Here is a 21,073-nt window from a genome sequence, read left to right as displayed (position 1 = left end):
ATCCGCCGAATATTTGTTCTCTCCTCCCCCTCTCGCTCCTGCATTAGATTACATTAAAGGGAAGTCTCGGGATGTAAAAACTTTTGTTTAAAGCTATAATACGCCGCGTCCCTTAAAGCCGAGCTAACCGTTCAACTTTTCTCGGAAGTGAGAGAGAGAGAGAGGGATGAGATATTTCATATTTCCCGCGCGCGCAAGAATTTTTCATCAGAGAGAATTCGCCGTTGGATAAAAGCTCTCGATAAACGTTCCGGAGAAATAGTTTGAAACAGCGTGTTTACCTGGGCGCTCGCGTCCTCGTCATCTGCAGTAATTTCCATTCCTAAATTCCCTCTTAAACGATATAGTCGGATCCATACTTCAAATTGAACGAGCTCCGGCTTACACAAAAGCTTCGCGCCGCGGGTATAACGCTAATGAAAGTGCGCTCGCGGACCACTCAAATTTTCATTCTACGACCTCTGCGCAAGTGTTGAAATTCAAATTTTTCCCTGCGCCCAGCTTCTCTCTCTCTCTCTCTCGCTTTTCAGAGAGAGATTTCACGCGATTGGCCTAATCCCGGGGTATTAGGCGACTCGCGTATATCCGTCTTGCTTTTCGCGCTATTTTTTCGAGGCATCAGAGGGGATCAAACGGAGGAAGAGAGAAAGAGAGAGAGAGAGAGAAATAAAAGCGAGGCGAGATTTCTTTTCTGTTTTTTCCTCTCGCTGTAGGGACTACGTTTTGTCACGAGGCTTTTTGCCTTGACACTACGTGTGCGAGAGAGGAAAAATTAGTCCGAGTCGAGTCTGACGGTATCTTTAGGAGGATAAATTTCGTTAGTGCCGTGTGAGATGATGTACGGGGGGGATTGGACTTTGGGAAATTCAATAACGAATGGCGCCTGACTCTGGGGGATGTTCTTCGTCGTCGGATACAATGATTCGTTTAGAGACGTTGCGGTGTTGTGTGGTGGAGACAATTATCTGGAGAAAATTGAAATTCAAAAAATACAGCCAGTACCTAGGGTCATAGAAAGATAATGAATCGAACGGAATATCTCTCCGGGAAAAATCTCCGCACGTATTTCCAACACAAAAACAATAACCGGCAGTATGAATTCTCGGCGGTGTATTATTGCGCGCACAAATCAAAACATTTGCCAAATCGATCCGTGCGTATACGCGGAGAGAGAGCCTGCGGTATATGTACACTGTATCCCCTACACACGAATAATTCATAATCCAGCGACGGGCGACGTTTCATGAATTTTAAATCATCCGCGCAATATAATGTTCCTATATGTAACGAAAAAGAAAACTCAAAACTCGAGTCATTGTATGCATATTGTCGTCGTCGTTAATTAGCGAGTGGTTGTTTGCAGCCACTGCGGTTGTCAGTCCGACGTTAATGCTTCCGTCTGTGTGTGTTTCAGGAGCCGGCGCAGCAGGACAGACTGGCGAGGCTGAGGCACCGGCTGGATCAGCAGCAGAGCAAGTTGAATCGGCTGAGGCAACTAAGGTCGCAGACCGACTCATCGCGCGCCACCAATGTCACCCTCAGTAAGTCTATACCTTTATTCTGGATTTTGTTAACTGACTAGTTCTTGGATGTTGCTATTCGAGCTGGAGGTTCTTATGATTGTTGTGAGGTTGGGCTGGTATAGAAAAGTAATATCAACTCTTACGAGCGCTATAATCGATAAATCTCAGTGTACACACCCAGCAGCTCTGAAAGTCTCTGTAATCAGCGAACGCATAAGCCGATATCCCGTGTAGCACACTTTTAATTCTCAGAACCTTTTAACTAAATTAAACTCCCTCGCCTCTCTCAACGCGCCGCATCGCGAACGAGCGTTTACCAACTTTTCGATAATCTTATCATCCGAGGCTCTGCACCCCCTATACACACATACGCGCTGTATTATACCTCAACGCCAAGATTAAACCAACGTCGAGCGAACTTTCGTTTGACAAAAAAAAAAAAAAAAAAAAGAGAGAGAGAGAACGAAGGAAAAAGTTTGAATTAAAATGCGAAGCCGAACACTGAGAGAACTATATATTAAAATTTACTACATATGTAGGAAAAATTACTATATTAGATAGTAACGGCAGGTCATACTCGCTCCATGACGATTTTTACTATATTCATATTAAAAATTGTTAGACTTATATTAAAATTTGTTTCGTGTTTACTAGAAATTACTACATTATATAGTAAAAATTATTTTAAGAATTTCTCCGTGTCTCAGAATTTGAGGTTATAAAGTTGATTTATGCTGTAATCAGAGACCAAAATCTATAATTTTTTGTTATCTGGTATTATTAAGTGATAAAATATCATTCGCTGCTATTATTTATTAATTTTGGTCAATTTATTATTAATATTAACTCATGAGTAAATGTGATTAATATATCAGATTTGAAATTTAGTACAGTACTGTTTGGGTAAGTGGTCAGCGCGCACGTCTTCCATGCCGGAGGTCCAGGTTCGATTCCCGTCGCCGCAAAAAATTTCTTTCTTTCATTTATTTCTTTCACTTGACAACATTAACTATCAATAATAATAATAATAATATTCGAATAAGCGCGTAAAATTGACCAGCAAAAAAAAAATTAAATTTAAAAAAATTTCATTTCAGTATAGAATTTACTATCTGAGATAGTAAAATTTAATACAAAGCAAGTATAAACGCCCGTTACTATATAATATAGTAATTTTTCCTGCATATGTAGTAAATTTTAATATCTAGTTTTCTCAGTGAACGAATCCCACATTTTCGTTTTCCCGAGAACACGCGCTCATACACTGTAGGATCGTGATTTCAAATTTCAAATTCACGCCCGCCGAAAGAGAATTGGAAAAAGTGTATGTGTGCCATATAGGTTCGCGCGCGTGAATGGAAAAATGATTCTTAAACGCCGGAGAGCTGCTCTCGTCCGTATGAATATTTCGCCCGTATAGAACATCCATACCTATATACTCTCGGTGAAATCTCGTTTTGAAATTCCCGCGGTGTGTGTGTGTAAGCCAGAGATGAAATGTGGCCGCGTGATTCTTGGGATTTTCGCGGAAACCGCGCGCGTAATTCCTGTGCTAGCTTCGCTCTCTCTCTCTCTCTCTCTCTCTCTCTCTCTCTCTCTCTCTCTCTCTCTCAAAGCGAATTGGAAATTCCCGGAAAAAGAGAGAGTAGATTCGACGGGGGCTTTTATTTGCCCGATAAAGATGCGACGACATTGCCATTCTTCCCTGCTCACCCCCCTCGTGATTTTTAACGCTCCCGTTAAAATATCTCGCGAATATAACGCTAGCTTTCTCGCGCCTGCAAGCGACCCAAAACTGTCGATTTCTTACCGATTTTTCCCCTCGGATACCTCTCGATCATCCTCGCGTGTGTCATTATTAGCAGAAAGAGAGAATTTTCAATTACAGCGCGTCTTCCTGCGATTTTCTCTAATGCATACGAGCGTAATGACGGAATTCCGAGAAACTACGTGCGACGCTCGAGCCAAATTATGCCGCTGCATCCTCCACACGCGCAGCTTCTCTCGCGTCTATTAACGACCCACACGCGAGATGCGTTCGCCGTTCCCTTTTCCCTGCCGCATTAATCATTCGCGTATAATTTCCGAGAGGCGCTTAATATACGCTTTCTAAAAATAGCCGATCGGTTTCTAAAAATATTCCGATACGCAGACACTGGGCCAGAAATTTATAGACGCGATGTAGAGAGGTGTGTGTGTGTGTTTGTGTGTGTATGTGTATACAAAAGAGGAGGAAAAAGGCGCCGTATACGCGCGAAAGTTTGGCGAGAACAAACAGAGAGAGAGAGAGAGAGAGAGAGAGCCGAGTCTGTCAAAGTGTCGAGCGGCGAGATAAAGGTCGGAAGTATCTTGTCTCGCGGCCGAAGAATATGTACAGCGACGCGTGTGTATAGAGTCTCGATGGGAGCTCGAAAGTTGAAAATTGCCGGAATCCCTGCAGAGACGACGTTGTCGCTCTGTCGTCGTTGGCTTTTCGTCGTGTGTAACACTTTGAAATTTATGGGAGACTTTATTCTGAAAATGTATCGACAGCTGTGCATATATCCCATGGGGAAAGAGGATATGCGCGTTTGATGCATGGCAGGTAATTGTTTCAGTTTCCCTCTGCAGTCGGAAATTTCTCGACTATATATAATACTCGCGAGCTTGAATATTCATCGCTGGGAAATTCAAATTTTAGTTTATAAGCGCCCAGCTTTTAGCAACATTGAATTAATCCAGCGCTTCAGAGGCTGAAAGCTCAGCACACGTGTACAACTTCGAATAAATACGATAACAACGTCGAAACAAGAATCGAGGCTTTATCGATCTTATACACACGTGATCGCTACGATGCCTCTAGCGTCGCTCACACGTCGACCTTATTGCAGCCGTTGCAGAGAGCGCAAACTGGCGCTTAATTTCCTGGATTTTCGTTTCGGAATAGAGACAGCCGCGTTGATTGATGCCGGCCGAGCAACTCACTCTCCGCAATGACAATCGATCGAACCTCGCGATATAGACGCGCCGCGTGCACACTCCGGAGGAAATGAGTAAGGGAGAGAGAGAGACGTAAGACGACAGCCTGAGTAATGAATACCTCCATCCAATCATACTCGAGGTTTGTAAAAAAGGGCAGTGCCACTGGTGGTTCGCGAAAATTCGCGCGAGAACGACACCCCTAAACGATAAAACTCGCGGCAGAGGGAGAGAGTTCCATTACGCGCGGAGAATCGCAATCGAATCTAGTACAGCTGTATACGTGCAGCGAACGAGGGGCAGAGAGAGAGAGAGAGAGAGAGAGAGACGAATGGGATGGACAAGGCAAAACTCGGTAGCAGCTGCTCCGACCCGTGTGTGTGTGTGTGTCGCTTTCGAGGAAGACCAGACTTTTACGGAATTGACTTTTATTCGCTCATTCGAATTTCGCGCGCTTTTTAATATCCATCTGCGAATATCAATCCACGTCTGACGCCAGCCGGACGGTTACTACTATGTACTCCCCTAGTATTCCCTAAATACCCCCGAAGCATACAAGCTTCTATTCTCGCGGTGCAACACGACACCCCGACTTTCTCTGTACGGCACCATTTATACTCTCGACTGCGCGCAGTTCCCGGCAGTAGAAGCCATCGCGGATTTATCTCCCCTCCGACGCGAAATTCGATGCGTAAAAAACTACACACATACTATGCTCCCGATAAATCGCTGTAGAAAAGAACGAACGAGAGTTGACCGCCTATACGTGCTCGGGACAGAGGAAGAAAATGAATTTTACTCTCCAGCGGCGGTTCGTTTAAACCCATTTTTCTCTCCTTCTTGCCAGTCTACACACACACACACACACACACACACACACTCTCTTTTCTCTCTTATACGCGCCTCTCGCTAAAAGCTTCATCAGGCCGGCCTGTTTTTTCCTCGGAACTGATGTGTACACCACACGTCGAAAAAACTTACGTACTTCGCTCTCGCGGCGAAATTCCAATAAAAGCACGACGACTTGCACACACTACACGCATACCTGTGCAGCGAGAGCTGAGGGGATTCCAAGGTCGTCGCCGCTGAGGAATGCCGGTCGATTGACAAAATGACGACGCCGCGGCAGAGAGAGAGAGAGATGATGACGAAAGTTTCGTTTTGTGTGTGTGTGTGTGTGTGTGTGTGTGTGTCTAGCGAAGGAGTTAATTTTCCAAGTAATAAACGCAGACGCGGCCGTATACTCTTCTCTGCTATTTGTATAGTCGGTATGTAAAAAAGTGACGAGGCCGTATACGCACTCGCATATAAAACGCAAAGTACAACAGAAGCGAGACGATATATCGACATGTGTATGCGCGTATTCCTTTATTCTCCCGCGAACAATATTTCTATACGAAGGGAACTGGCTATTATGCGCTACTGGGCCGAGGCTCCAGGAAAAACCAGCCCCGTGTATTGCGCTTTTCTCTCGATGAGAGAGTATTTTCGGAGTCGCGGAACTGAAAATAAACTTCTCTTTTCCGAGAAGTTGAGAAACCGCGCGCGAAAAACAGGCTTTAAAAGTTGCAACAGCCGGAGAGAGAGAGAGAGAGAGAGAGAGAGAGAGAGAGAGAGAGAGAGAGAGAGAGAGAGAGAGAGAGTTACTCTCTTAAAATGGAACGCGAAAGAATCCGTAATGAGGCACGACAATCGTGCGGCGACGGCAAACTTTAGAGTGTATGTATGGCTGCTTGTACGTTATGCACCGCATACGTCGGGATAATTAAACGAAGCGCGCCCCGCGTGAACTTTATGAATTGCAAAGTCGCTTCCTCGATTTTCCGTTTTTTTTTGTTGTTGTATCTGATCGGTGGCTGTGCTCTAGTTCTCGTAAAGCGAGGTCATTGTTACGCGATTTTTCATCATTTCCATACGACCGGCAACTGGTTTTATCGGGATTATAACGTAGTCGACGCTATCTCCGGCGATAAGGATCCGAACTGATTGTTGTTCAAGCGCACAGCTGTTTAGATAAGCGTTATGTACATATAGCAAAAAGTTGCTCCTCAATTCAATTATACCTATGCCCCGAGCTTTTTGCGGCTCGAGATTCAGCTCTGATAATATTCATACACGCACACGTGGCCCTCCCGGAATATGCTCTTAATAACGTGTCGCAGCAGCAGAGCAGCGGTAGCAGTTATGTACTTATGCAAACGTACTAACGAGGATAATCGTATGATATATATGAACTCGAGGCACACTTTTCGCCTCTTCCCAGCTCGTATACGAATATAAACCACGAAGATGTATCATTCGAAATATACAGCCATATCCCTGAAAACGAGCGTCACGTAAAATGAAAGCCTACAGCTCTCGTGAGCCGTTTTTTCTGCTTCCTATCATTCTCCTCGCGTATACGTAAGTCTTCCGTAATGAAAAGAGAAGACACTGCAGCACTCGTCCCATATCCGGAACAACAAACGTGTATACGTGTGTGTTTTTAAAGGAGAGCCGAGTGCAGGGATGCATAGGACGTGTATGACCTATATCTCGGACGACTTCGTTACACACGTATATGATATCTTGCGGCGAAAAAAATACGTAGAATTTTCCAAAACAATTTTTAGATCGACGCGGATTTGCCGATAGATGTCTCTCTCTCTCTCTCTCTCTCACTCTCTCTCTCTCTCTCTCTCACTCTCTCTCTCTCTCTCTCTCTCTCTCTCTCTCTCTCTCTCTCTCTCTCTCTCTGGGAATGTAGAGCGAACTTATTTCTCTCTCCGTGTCTCCGCGTTTCAACAGGCGGAAGACGTATTACTATGGTAATGTCCGCGCGCGGTATGGAGATTTCGTTATGCATCTTAAACGCGCTTTGAGAGCGCCCGGCCAAAGGTATTGCGCTCTCCGTGTCCGTATATACGGATGACAAGCTGTAACACGGCTTCAATTAGCGCCAATTTGCCTTTGGAATTTCATTCGAGTTATCAGCGCCGAAAACTACAATAATCGCGTTCCACAAGAATTTTCTTCCTGCGCATCGATCTGGAGAACGGTATACAGCCTCGCGCATAATAGGAAAACTTCGGGGGCCTGTAAACTTCCGCGAAATCATACAAGATTCCCCGGGAAGTTTCCCTAAACGTCGGGCGCAACGAGATGCAAATTCACCCGACGACTTTCCGCCGCGCGTTATATATAACCGTTTCGCGACTAATTAGACTCTGCCTGTACACGAGAGCGAAATTTAACGAGTGGCTTTGTGTCTTTCCTTCCACCTCGACGATGATGCAGCTTATTGTCGCTGTTTTATTTTTTCGAAAATTTACAACAGGCCGCTCGAGAATCGAGTGAAAAGCCTCGACACTAGCACAATTACACCGGCGTCAGCTTTTTGCAATTAGCCTCGTTACCTCCGCAGCGGCTCTCGTTGTTGATAATAAACGGGTGCAGTGAAAATTTCGTGTAGTTCCGCGAGCAACAAGTAAACTTTGAAACGCTTCGCGCGTAAAATCGGCTACATCTATAGGGGGAGAAAAAGAACTGGAATTGCGTTGCGAGAAAACAGCTGCTGCCGGGCATTAGGATGAATATTTCCTCGAGGAGGAACCGAGGAATCGAAGAGTGTGTGTATGTATAGAGCGGGAAATTTATCGCGCACGGCTCTCGTTTACAAGGCGATGGAAAGCGCGAAAGTTCGATCTTATTGTGTGCAATTTTTGTTTTTCTGTAATGTACATTGCGAGGGTTGTTATATACTCGTGGAAAAATAATCAAGCAGCGGGGGATCGGCTGTTTACAACTCGAAGCGTTAATCCTAAACATAAAGTGGATTAGCCGAACGAGGATTAGCTGAATTTCGCCGAAGCATTAGAAGGGAAATGTTAATAAGGTCATTTCGAGCTTGCGGCCCTCGCCGGAGTTTCCTCTCTGCAACTTTCCCGACTTGGCGAAAAGCCAAATCTTCATATGAGATAGACCCCGACGAAGCTCTCTCTCTCGTACCGATGCGGTTCTCACACTCGGAATTGCTCTGTTCATACGTTCTTTTGTCAAACAAACAGTCGAACGTGACTTAATTTTCGCTTATGTTTTCAAAATACATGGAGAAATAAACAGCCTTCTGGAACCCAGTTTAGAACTGTCTGGCTTGTCACCATTGTCCCTGAATAGTGTCGAAAGGTGGTGCATAGGCGCTTTCCTCTTTCCCTCCATCTGAATCTGCGCAACGAGTGCTCATATAGAGCTGTATGTCAGCCACATGTCAAAACAGCTTTGATGAGCCTGCTGATTGGACCGCTCATACCATAACTGCTATATGTAAATACACACCTTTTATTTCGTGCAGTACCTGGCTGTAGTATATGTATAGTACAGCAAAGAGAATTCGTGCTTTCAGACAATATTTAAATATTACTACTGCACAACGACCGAAATGCTCATAAAGAACACAACCGACTCGCGGCACACTATACCATACTCCATATTATAATAGCAATCGTTCCTCATCACACGCGCTGAACAAAAGTTAGAAAAGCCACACGTCCGACCTCGCGCACAATCGTTGAAACTGGAGCGACGTGTTCCAATCGCGGGAGCACATCCCGCTCAGGCATCATTAGACGCGCTGGCGCAATCTACTCGCGCGATTCAATAGCTGCCCGCATCATCGGTACACGTATATATAAGGGGGGGTTGATCGAACCTCGTCGGAAATGAAAACACAGCGCGACGACTGTACCCATTTCTCTCTCTCTCTCTTTCTCTCTCCCTCCAACGAGTGGCTTATATATTGACTCGATAGAATAAAGCAGTCTCGGAAAGGAGAGGGCGTCGATTAGTACACACGAGCGAAAAACTTTCATCCCCGCACACATCACAGAGGCAAACAAGCTGCAGCGATAAAACGAAGGGAAAAGCTCGCTCTCCGACGAAGCGTAAAGCTCTCGGCAATGAAAATTTCCTCAAAGTATATGGCAGAGAGCTCTATATAGAGGATCCACGCAATCGAAGCCGAAGCGTAAAAGTAAGGCCAGCTCCCACTCTCGCTTTAATGATAACGTCCCCGACGTTATCGTAAAGACGAATCGACGTGTGTGTAAGCGGAGCACTCGTGCGATTTCGAATCCGCAGGTGCAGCACAGCGTGCGATGCATATGCTGTGTGCGGTTTTACGTCCGCGTCGTCGTCGTCGTCGTCGTTGGAACGAAGAAACGAGTCCACGAGGAGGAGGGGATGGAAATTTATTCGCGGACAATGTGCCGCTAGAGAGAAAGGGAGAGAATTTTCCCTTATGTGTGCGCGAGTCTTTTGGGAAAAGTCTCTCGCTTTATTTCGTGCGCGGCTAGATTTATTTTTTCGCTGAAACTGAAACGGCGCACGCCCGCGGTTTTATTACCTCCGTGTGCGCAGCTATTTTGCTGAAATTTGTAATCCAGATAATGGAGAAAACTCTGCAGTGTTATATATTCTTGAGATGTATAAGGATAACGACTCGAAATTACGAAAACCTTATCGCGGTGCAACAGCCGCGTAACCCATAGTAGGACATAAGAGCGCAAAGTATAATAACGGCGGCTATCGTTAAAACTAATGCATTCCACCGCTCGCGAGTATTGTACGCGTGTTCGTCCGGTAAAGTAACTCCGGCCTTACAGTCGTTCGTCTGCAACGTACAGCAGCGACTGTCTCGGAGAGAAAACTAATAACGCTGGAATTGTATAGAGCTCTGCGAACGAACGATTCTATTATCATAATTATTCCGACGAGTGTAAGAGCGACGTCTGCTATTCGCCCCCTCGACTTTTGCTGAATTAAACGAGATACGTCTCTACTCTATCGCGCCTCAATTTTTACAGCTAACAAGAAAGCTCGACGAAGTTTCATCGGATTCTCCGCGGCCGTTAATTCCACACACAAAAGCTTTTAGCCTTTAATGTTTATCATGCAGCAGCGCGTATAACTCTTTGATTGGCCTTTTATTTCGCGTGTATAAGCGCGCTCTCGAGTGCAAAATCATTTTTTTTTTTTGTTCAGAAAAATAAAAAGTTCGAAATTGCGAGGGCGCAAGGTAAAATTCGCTTTATCGCTCTGCACGAGAGGAAGAGAGAAACGGCGCCGGTATAATTATAATGATTTCGAGGGGCTACCGCTGGTGTCGTTGCACGATAAACACACTCTTTTGACCCTTTCATTTGCTGATTAAACGTGTATTTTTCTTTTCGTACGAGTACGTAATTAGATAATTTACAACGTTTCAAAATACCTCTCTCACCATCGCGAGTCGATCAAGCTCAAAAAAAAAAAAAAAAAAATACCAGACATGCACACAGGATAACTTTGAGCAGCGCCGGTAAAATTGTTGCGCTCGACAAATCCACTCGATCGAGAGCGACGTATGTGTTATACAAGCAAGAGCTTTTTGCGCGCGAAACTCCGCAGGCGAGAGTATAATAATAATAATAATTCCGCCAGTGTAAAGTTCAGCCGAGTGCGTTGTTCGCGTTTCATAAACTTTTCTCCCTCTATCTGTCCGTTATACGCGTAATGCTTCGGGTGAAAAATTCTCGTTCCGACAAAGCTCGAAACGTTAATTTCGCTGTATACAAATATACAAACGTCGTTGCATTTGAATAACCGAACGCGAAACTTTAATACGGATTCGTTTGCGGTCTATTCAGACAAGCGTGTATCGCACAATGCACATCTGTATACAGCGTTGAAATATCGGACAATAAACGTATACAATAGTCCCAATTAAAAAAAAAATTTACACCAGCAGCTCTCGTGTCGTCACGAGTATAAAAGGATGCGAGAGAAATAACGACGACCTTTGCGCGCACGCAACTTTTTTAACGAATCCAGAGGTCAAACCTCTACACCGCGTGGCGTTACACGTCACTATTCCGGTGACGAAGCTCTATGTATACGTAGAAGCGCAGGGGCTTACGCGGAATTTCTTTATTCCCAGCGACCGAAGAGAGTACAAAGTTTTCCAGAGCCGTTACTTTCTCTCTCTCTCTCTCACGGCGCGAAGTTTTCGCCATTGAGATTGAATCGGAAAATACATTCCGCGTGACGTTTGTCAATGGATTTTTCTCCGAGCCCAGCCTCTCTCTCTCTCGCTTGGAATCCGATAAATTGAATCGGCGAAATTGAAACTCACCGCCGCGACTCGTTATTATAGCGCTCGATGCATATCTGCTTGATTTTTAATCTCGAGATATTTTTCCATGACGCGACGCGCGAGAGTTGAAACAAAAGAAAGAGATGGTATAGTAGGCTACGCTCATTATTGAAATACCGAACACGGTCGTCCGTAAGATTCTCCTCCTTTGCGCCGAATGATCGAGGAATGAAAACACGACACAAAAGAGAGTCGTTTTTTCTTTTGCCGCTGTACACAACTGTCCGATATTACAAAATTCCCGCCGGAGCGAAAGGGAATAGTGGGTGTATAAATATGAAAGCAAAAATGCCTCTCGCGAATACCGAATTTTCCCTTTGTTATTCTCTCGCGCGTAATAACGCCGCGCGCCGGGCAATAACAATGATAATAATCACGATCGACGTGGGACAATAGCAGGCGACAGTAATATCGGCTCCGATACGCATCATCTCTCTCTCTCTCTCTCTCTCTCTCTTTTGGCTTAGACATATCAGCTGGGTACAATACACTACAGCGTCGCTGCTCTCTTTATCCGCTGTATCCTCTCCCGTTCGCAGAAATCGAACTCGTCGGAATCAAGTCGCAGAGAAGAGAAGAAACTGCCGCTGCTCGTCCTTCTCTCCCACCAGTGCAAATGGAAATGAAAAGTCTAATAATAAGGGAGAAAAGGAGGGTTCGAGAGCGAGCAATCTCTCGTGTCATTTTCTGGGACGATTGATTTTCCCGCCCGCGCGAACGGAGAGAGCTGAGAGCGACGAAGCAATAAAAGCCGGCGCAGCTCAAGCTTGTATATATTAGAAAAATATTTCAGCCGCGGAGGTACTCGAATAAATTGAGATTTAAATGCGCCGTATACGCTTGCATTTCAATCAGAGCCAGAGATGGGAAAAAAATGAGCGCGCGCATAAGAGAAATCGATGCTGATATAATACATCGTCGGCGGATCGTGTATAAACTCGTTACTCGTCCGCCAGATGGCGATGTTTCTCCCGCTAGCGATTTTTTCGCAGCCTCCTTTCATTAGAGCGCGCTCGCTAAAGCTGCTGCTGCTGCTGCTGCAACGAGGAAAAATAAACAAAAGCTCGATCGCTATGGAAAAATCTCTAGAGTAAACATGCGCGCGATATTTTTTCATACGCGGAATCAACACTTCGCGGATATTCCCCTCGCGGCGGCGGCGATAATCGATTACCGATGCGCGACACCGCGCTGGCGTGTGTTTACGCTATTGGAATAGTCTTTTTAACAAAACAATAACAGGCATATGCCTATCCGTCAACTGCTGAAAAAATACATCGACTGAAACTGATCTCTGTTCGCGGACTTTTCCAGTCTGCCTGATAATTACCGTGATGAAAAAACTCGGCTTGTTTTCCGAAAACACTGCGAGCGCGCTTTTTCCCACAGTTATACATAGTCCAGCGCGACAGCGTTATCCGCGGACGCTAACGCGTTACAATCTTTCGCACCAACGAAGCTTTGTCTATGTGTGGCTTTTGTCATCGTGGCGGAGGGCGAATATCGCGAAAAAAATTTTTTTTTCAACCCTTCCTTTCACAGAGAGACGGCGAAACTCGAGAGATACGCCGTGCGAATAAAAGTTTTAAACGGCTGAAATATTTAATCCTGAATAAAGTCGCCTATATCTATATCTATACGCCGTACGTTCGCGCTCGGTGAATTTCAAGCTCGTTCTATCACTCAGCGGGAAGAACTTGGCTCTCTCTCTCTCTCTCTCTCTCTCTCTCTCTCTCTCTCTCTCTCTCTTGGGGAAAAATTCAATTTGCCCAACTTTCACTGTTTACACCCGCGTAATTCCCGCTGGTCGATATGCTCCCCGCTCGCTTGTGTTTAAAAATCAGCTGGAAGTTACTCTCGAAGAGTGAGCGCAGAGTTGGATCCATTATTTGCGCTCACTGCAGCATCAGGAAAATGATGTTTCGTTAATAATTGAGGTGTCGTTGGGCCATAATCTGGATGGGATTTTGGATTAACGATTCACGAGGATTAAGCTCGAGGAAACCTCTCGGTTCGCGGTAAACGCGTTGTTGTTCTGGATTTTTTGGAAACAATTACGCGAGCCAGCTTTCTCGTGAATTATATCAGCCCTCGTTCAAAATGAAACGAGCTTACTCTGGCGGAATCGTCGGTGCCCGTAAAATCGAATAAAGACACGAGCTGCGAATTCCCCGCGAGCAGAAAACAATGCAAATCAAAATAGCTCGAATTCACGGGACTCGATCGACCCTCGCAAGAAATTCAGCCCTCGAGCGTGTCAGACCGCAAACCAGCGTCGCCTCTAATCCCCCTGTCGTCCAGCGCGTCTATCCTCATCCGCAACAAAACTCCCGGCCGCTGCAAATTCGATTCACGCGGCGCATCCGAATTTTATCCTCTACTCCGAAATTGGGTCGGAGCTCTCGTAGTATATAGCCGTGATTTCGCGACGGAGAACAACTATGTTGTCGCGTGTGAAATTCTATTTCGAAACTATACTACTCCTCCTCCGCTCGTCAAAGAGTAGAATTTACTACCGAGCAATTTTCGCATTATTCGCCTCGACGCCGCGCAATATCGCGAATACCTCCCGCCGGCCCCTTTTTCTTCGCTTCTCTGCCTTAATGGCCATCTCCCTCTCTTGAGTTTTCTGCGGTCAAGCGCCGCGGCTATGTGCGTTCAAGTTGGAAGATATCCGAGAGAAGGATAGCTTGTAGTTTTTGCGCGAAAAGAAGAGCTCGACGCTCGAGGGGAATTTTTGCGCGGGTTAATATATCGCACCACACTTGAGAGAGAGAGAGAGAGAGAGAGAGAGAGAGAGAGAGAGAGAGAGAGAGAGAGAAGAGAGAGTGTAAGTCTCGGAGATTTATGTGGAAAATTGCGCGCGCGGTATTTTGCAGTTTCGCGCGGAGCTTTTTACACACTGGATTATTTCGAGAGGAGTTTTATGAAACCAGAGCTCGCCACGAGAGAGTTAAGATACTACGCTTTTTTACAAACTTGGGATTCAAATTAGCCATCAACGCGCGCTTGCGGGTATAACCTCTCCGGAACTTCCGACAAGTGGAAAATCATGAGAGCTGTGTAGGAGGAGGAGGAGGTGGAATTGCATCCAACACGCGTGCGTAGCCGTTGCCTAATGGCGATTCGAGGATTCCTGATGCGAGCTACGTGACCGGTGCTCTCTGGAAATCGATGACAGTTTCGCGGAGAGTTTCGACTTTTCTCGCGGTAATCTACGTGCCCGAGGTGGGAAATGTCGTCCCTGACACTCCTGCTATATAATATGGATGTGTGCGAGTGTGATGAATGGGATGTGCGCCGGGGATTTGGTTCGATGGCAATTTTCTTATGCTATAGCTCGGTTTTACAAAGCCGAACTAAGAAAGAAAAAACACAAACACCAACAGCGATCAGTTAAGAACCTCCAGCAGCGTCTCCTCAAAGAGAGAGAGCGAGAGCTACCCTCTGCAACGTAAGCCTCTCTCTCCCTCGAAAGCCTCCTTTGTCTTCCCCCATTGTGTCTCTCTCTCTCTCTCTGTCTTCTCCAGCGTGGCTCACGTTCTTCCACGTTTTTTCACTCTTTCTCCCTTTCCCTCCACAGCATACGACCTGGACAACACGAGGAAGCTGTTCAACGAGAAGGAGAAGGAGCTGTCTCTGGCAGTGGCGAAGGTCGATGAGCTGACGCGACAACTGGAGGAGCTGAGGGGCCGACACGTGGGAGGTGCCGCCGGCGGACCCGGATCCACCGGCGCCAATGGACACCTCGGCACCCCAGCCAGCGCTGAACTCGAGAAGCTCAGGAGGGAGCTGCTGGTGAGTAGCTCTTTACGCTTCTCTCTTTCTACCCCTCAGTTCTCGCGCGGACGTGCGCGTGGCTGGATCGCGTGCCGCGCGAGATTCTCCTCTCTTTTTCAATATAGAAACATCTCGAATAAAATGAACTCACGCGTCTCTTTCCTGATCGGCCAGTACCGGAACAAGATGAACGAGCAGCAGAACCAGGTAGTGTCGCAGCAGCGTCTCGCCTTGGCCCAGCGTCAAGCGGAGATGGCCTCGATCGACGCTCGGATAGCCCAGCTCCAGGGTCGTCTTCAGCGCAAACGGGCCCTGAACCAGCGGCTCAGTCAGCAGCTCGCCCAGCAGCACCAGCAGCAGAACTCGCCGACCGGCCACAATCATCCGGCGAACAATCGGTCGAGCGACGCCGGCAGCAACAACGCCGGCACGGGCAACAGTCCGAAACTCGAATTCGGACTGCTGAGCGGCGGCGTCGGCAAGCCCAGACCGGCCGGTAACATCGCCGCGATCGAGCCCTACTCGCACATACCGAACGACAACGACTTCAGTCTGAACAAAAACGACCCGAAGTACCAGACGCTGCCGTACAACACCAAGTTCACGGTGAACTTCAAAACGTCCTCGACGACGAACAACACGACGAGCAGCGGGACGACGGCCAACAGCAGCGACGACGACGTCAACAAGAACAAGATCCAGCACAGCGCCAGTGCCTCGCAGATCGGCACCCGGGCGACCAACTTCGGACAGTTCGGACACCAGATCGCGCACAGCCAGTCGCAGTCGCACATTCAGGGTGAGTTTGAAATTCTTCGTTTTAATCGTGTGAAATCTCAGAACGATGATTAACCCGCGTCCGAGTTGCAGGTCAATCCCAGCCGCTGAACTCGAATCAAACGCAGCAGCAGAACCTCAACAACAACAACGTCAACAACAATAATAACAACAACAACAACAATACTGCCAACCACAACTACCAGTCAGCCGAGAACAATCAAAGCCCCGTCGCCCAGACGATCCGACTGCTCCAGCAGCACCAGCAGCAGCACCAGCAGAAGGCCCAGCAACAGCAGCATGGCTCGACCAGTTCCTCGACGTCGAGTATCTCCTCGAGTCAGAACCAGAACCATCGGAACCTGCAGACTCACCAGAAGCCCGTGTCGAGCGTGGCGCCGAGTTTCCCGGTCAAGTCGCCCATCTACCAGACGTCGTCCACGAAGATCCACCCGGTCATGCCGCAGACCCTCAGTCTCATCGGTAGGGGACACTCGGCGGCGCAGAACCAGAACGGAAGGGGTGAGCATTATGCGCAATCATTTAATTTCGTGGAGAATGTATATGGTAATCCGACGATTCGATGTTTAAGATCCAGGCATGCAAAACGGCCAGCAGCAGCAACAGGACTCGAACTTTGCGAGTAGACACAACTACCCCTCGTCAGTGTCCCAGCAACAGCAGCAAGGTGGCTCGTCGTCCGGTGGCTATCAGTCGCAGAACTCGCCGAACCTCCCGCCGCCGCAAAGTAGTGGCTCGAGCTTCCCCGGCTACGGGTACAGTCAGACGGCGCAGCTCGACGAGAGACTCAAAATTCCTGACAAGCTGGCCGGTTAGTCAATTTAGCGCAGCTTCTCCTCCTGTTGCATATTCATGTTCTATCCCACTAGTTTAATAATTTTGACTTTATAATTATTTTTTACTCGAATTGCATGCATACCAAACTCTCGACAAAGTTTATATTCATTTTATTCAAATCGAGCCTCGGCCCAACTTTCAACAATATGTATATAGATCTAGGCGCAAAGTTGGCTAGTTTCACGAAACAATCGTAATATTCGAACACAGGGCTAGAGCAACAGCAGCAGACACGTTTCGAGCAGCAGCAGGTTAAGTACGAGCCTCACGGCCAACCGATCAAGCTCTACGATCAGTCGGCCGGTGGTAAACACGAGCAGACGTCAAAATTGCAGCAGCAGCAGCAACTCGAACACAATTCCCAGGGATTCAAGCAAGAATCTCAACAGCAGCTGCAGCAGTTCAAATCCGAGCAGAATCAAAGCAAGTTCGAGCATCTAGCCGCGAGGTACGTCGTCCTTCCTGTTACTGATTCATGCATCCGGATGGGGGGCGCGTTGTGTACTGGTTAATATTACCTTCGTCATGCATACGTCATTGTAAACTAGACCACGCTGTTTGCGTACTCTGTTTAGCTATTAAGCCATTAAACTTTCAATCATGTGTATAATATTCCTTGACTGATAAATTATTCATACGAAAATGATTTGAATACTATCAACAATGATGAATAATCATTTGTTAATTAAACTTTTCCCAAATTTCTCAGGTACGAGCAGCAACAGCAGCATGTAATGAAGCACGACCACAACGTCAAGTTCGAGCCGCCAATCAATAAGTTGCCGGAAAAGCCCTTCGACTACGAGCGCAAAACGTCGAGCGGCGAGCCCCTACCCGCCAAACCCGAGATGCTTCTGGACAAGACGAAGCCAGCCCTGCCGCCGAAACCCAGCAAACCCAACCCACCGCCAAGACTGACCCAACATCACGAGAAGATCGAGGTCGCCGGCGAACTCGGCGACTCCGGCAACAAACCTAGCGTCAGGTAAGAAGAAGAAGACGGCGACGAATGTGAAATTATAATTTCGAGCTTTCGCGAATTGCTCTCGAGTCGTCGGAAAAGTTTATTTACTCCTATACAGCGCGAGAGCGAAGAAAAAAGTAATTGCTTCGAGAAATATTTTAATGAAACCCCGCTGAATATGTATACGGGGCAAACTGCGTTGCCGCAAGAAATGAAAAAGTCATTGCATAAAATCGGCCTTTAAACGCAGCGCACGGTTAAATTGTAAAAGCACTTAGCAAAATTTCGAGCTATCAAACATTCACGTTACGTACAGAAGCGTGCACCATTAAAAAAAACACGACCACAAGTCATTAAAAGCTTTCAAGCCCGGCATTTTTGAGCGAAAGCCTCCGCGACCGCTGTGTAATATCCGGCAAAGCGGCGTAATGAAAAGCCCTTTTCGCCGCGATCACACGAAGGCTCAAAGCTCGAATATCTCCGCGCGCGACAAAGCGCGGCTCCTCTTGTCTCCGGCCTTGAATAATAAGCTAAACGAAAAGCTCGTCTTTCCTCGCGGATTTCCTCCAAGGGTGTATCTGCGCACGTTACCGGGTTAATTATAAATGTTAATTAGTGCACGATCGATTTGGCCGGCCGCTAGGGCGAGTCTCCTCTCGTAGATGCTCGCAGTGTATGTGTGTGCGTCTCTGTCTGTCGAATAATAGTCATCACCGAAATAGAACGCGCGGGTGAACTCTGCCGCACCGCGCGCACGCACAACTCTCGAATTGATTGTCGTACGCGTACGTGCGCGAAAGAAGACGAAGAGTATATAGTAGAGAAAGTGCATTGGCTTCTCAAGACTGCATATACGCGTGTGTGTCTGTGCTCTTCTTTCTCTCTCTCTCTCTCACTCTCTCGTACGTGACTCTGGCTCTCTTTTTATTTTGAGGAAAAATGGTCGGGATTCGACACTACTTTCGCGGCTGCCGACTGCTCGCGGCTGTTCTAATTTGCTCGCTCAATTTCTTCGTCGTGTTGCGGCTTTTTCTCTTTCTCTTCTTCTGAGAGAGAAAGAGAGGAGTCTAAGTGCCGCGCGGTGAGTTATCTCGACGCCGAGGATTTTTCGTGAATGAAGATGTGCCCGTTGTCTTTGCGGAGATGTTGGGTGTTCACAAGACGATAATATTGCAAAGGAGATCACAATGGCGTTACAACACAGTCTCGAGTTGTCCGTCGTCGCTTGCGTCGTTGCATAAATGTAAGAGAATAGATCGAAAGGATTGATTTTTCGAACTGATTTGCGCTATTGCAGCAACCGCTGTTCGAATTAGTTCAATTAATGATGTACTAATGATTGATTGTCGCTCGCGACGCATTAAAATAGCCCGAATAATATTGAGCATTCAGGATGCGTGTGATGCTCCAATTTGCGGTCGGAAATAATTGGAGTGATTTTCTCTCGTTAGCTGTGTAACTCGAATTACGATCCATCGGATTTCGGGACATCCGAGCGAATAATGTTATTCGAAGTTTAATCAAAAACCGCCTTGAATTACAGAGTGGAGAAAGAAGAAGAAACGATCCCACCGATCCCCACCTCAGAGCCACCAGAATCTCCGACGGAGTCTCAGCTCCCAAGTCAGCAGCAGCTCCAACACCAAGTGATAAAGGCTCGTCCGTTGAGTCTGAAGAAAGCTCCGTTATCCGAACAGCCGAAGCTGCGCTACGCCAAGTCCAACGTTCACGTCTCGATCAACCGACGCATTGAGATGCCCCCCGCCTTCCTCTTCCCCGAGACCGAGATTCCCGCGGATCTTATGCAAACGGAGCAACAACAACAACAACAGCAACAGATCCAGCAACAACAGCAGACGGTCGACGTGACGGACAGCAACTCGCTCAAGAGGCTGATCGTGAGTCCGGTGACGAACGAAGACATCACCTGCAACGAGAAGTTGGAGGACTCGGATATCGTTGACGCACTCAACGTTCTCAATATCGAGGAGCAGCACAAACTGAAGTAAGTGACTTTGATCGACGACGACGAACGAGCAGCGAAATGTAGGTAGCTAACATAAACGAAATGCTTTGCGCGCAGGTCTGATACGATCGAGATCGAGGGTGGCAAGCCAGCAGCGGACGTGATAAGGCGCAAGAAGGGCAACCTCAAGTCCACGACGGGCAAGGCAAATCTCTCGAGGCGGGTCAGCTTCGACCCCCTCGCCCTGCTGCTCGACGCGAGCCTCGAGGGCGAACTCGAGCTCGTCAAGAAAACGGCCAAGGAGGTGGCAAACCCCAGCTCGGCCAATGACGAGGGTATCACCGCGCTCCACAATGCCATCTGCGCGGGACACCTCGAGATCGTCAAGTTCCTCGTCGAGTTTGGCTGCGACGTTAATGCTCAGGATAGCGATGGATGGTCGGTTTCTCTTTTTATCACCTATATTACATCTTTTATACTTCTGGCGGTCTTGTTAATGCCGGTGTTTATTATGGGGTTGCAGGACACCGTTGCACTGCGCGGCGAGTTGCAACAATCAGGCGATGGTGAGGTTCTTGGTGGAGCACGGTGCTTGTATATTCGCCACGACGCTCTCCGATCAGGAGACTGCGGCAGAAAAGTGTGAGGAGGACGAGGAGGGTTTCGACGGCTGTTCCGAGTACTTGTACAGTCAGTATACCGAATTCTAGTCGCATACACACAAGCGCGAGCTTTCGCGATGAATCTCATTAACCGCGTTTCTTTTTTGCTTTCTTTCTGCGCTCGCGCGCACACAGGTGTTCAAGAGAAACTTGGCATCATGAATAATGGCCAGGTGTTCGCCGTGTTCGACTACGACGCCCAGCACAGCGATGAACTTTCCTTGAAGAATGGAGATTCTTTGGTGATACTGCGAAAAGGCGATGACAATGAGAGGGATTGGTGGTGGAGCAAACTGGGACACCGAGAAGGATACGTTCCCCGAAACTTACTAGGCGTGAGTGTGCTGGATTGCTACTTGTAGTAGTGTTTAGAGTACTTTATACTGAACGTTGTTGTCTAATGGATTTTCTTCTTCT

At 47.2% G+C, this 21,073-nt stretch overlaps 1 protein-coding gene across 8 annotated transcripts in view; it reads left to right on the top strand.

The window, feature by feature from the left end:
* LOC100123603 (apoptosis-stimulating of p53 protein 2) overlaps positions 1 to 21,073 on the top strand; it is a 114,278-nt gene that overhangs the window by 91,732 nt on the left and 1,473 nt on the right. For all 8 annotated transcript variants that reach the window (XM_031921101.2, XM_031921102.1, XM_031921099.2 and 5 more), the window contains 11 exons: positions 1,415 to 1,541; positions 15,233 to 15,447; positions 15,604 to 16,228; positions 16,300 to 16,728; positions 16,799 to 17,038; positions 17,275 to 17,512; positions 17,774 to 18,049; positions 19,572 to 20,033; positions 20,112 to 20,432; positions 20,518 to 20,684; positions 20,792 to 20,991. In XM_031921101.2, the coding sequence (XP_031776961.1) occupies positions 1,415 to 1,541; positions 15,233 to 15,447; positions 15,604 to 16,228; positions 16,300 to 16,728; positions 16,799 to 17,038; positions 17,275 to 17,512; positions 17,774 to 18,049; positions 19,572 to 20,033; positions 20,112 to 20,432; positions 20,518 to 20,684; positions 20,792 to 20,991 (3,300 nt within the window). The remainder of the gene's footprint in view (positions 1 to 1,414; positions 1,542 to 15,232; positions 15,448 to 15,603; positions 16,229 to 16,299; positions 16,729 to 16,798; positions 17,039 to 17,274; positions 17,513 to 17,773; positions 18,050 to 19,571; positions 20,034 to 20,111; positions 20,433 to 20,517; positions 20,685 to 20,791; positions 20,992 to 21,073) is intronic.

The sequence above is a fragment of the Nasonia vitripennis genome, chromosome 1, assembly GCF_009193385.2.
Source record: "Nasonia vitripennis strain AsymCx chromosome 1, Nvit_psr_1.1, whole genome shotgun sequence".
Taxonomy (NCBI): Eukaryota; Metazoa; Arthropoda; class Insecta; order Hymenoptera; family Pteromalidae; genus Nasonia; species Nasonia vitripennis.
Note: the sequence above shows the minus strand (reverse complement) of the source record. Positions and strands in the feature narration are given on the sequence as shown.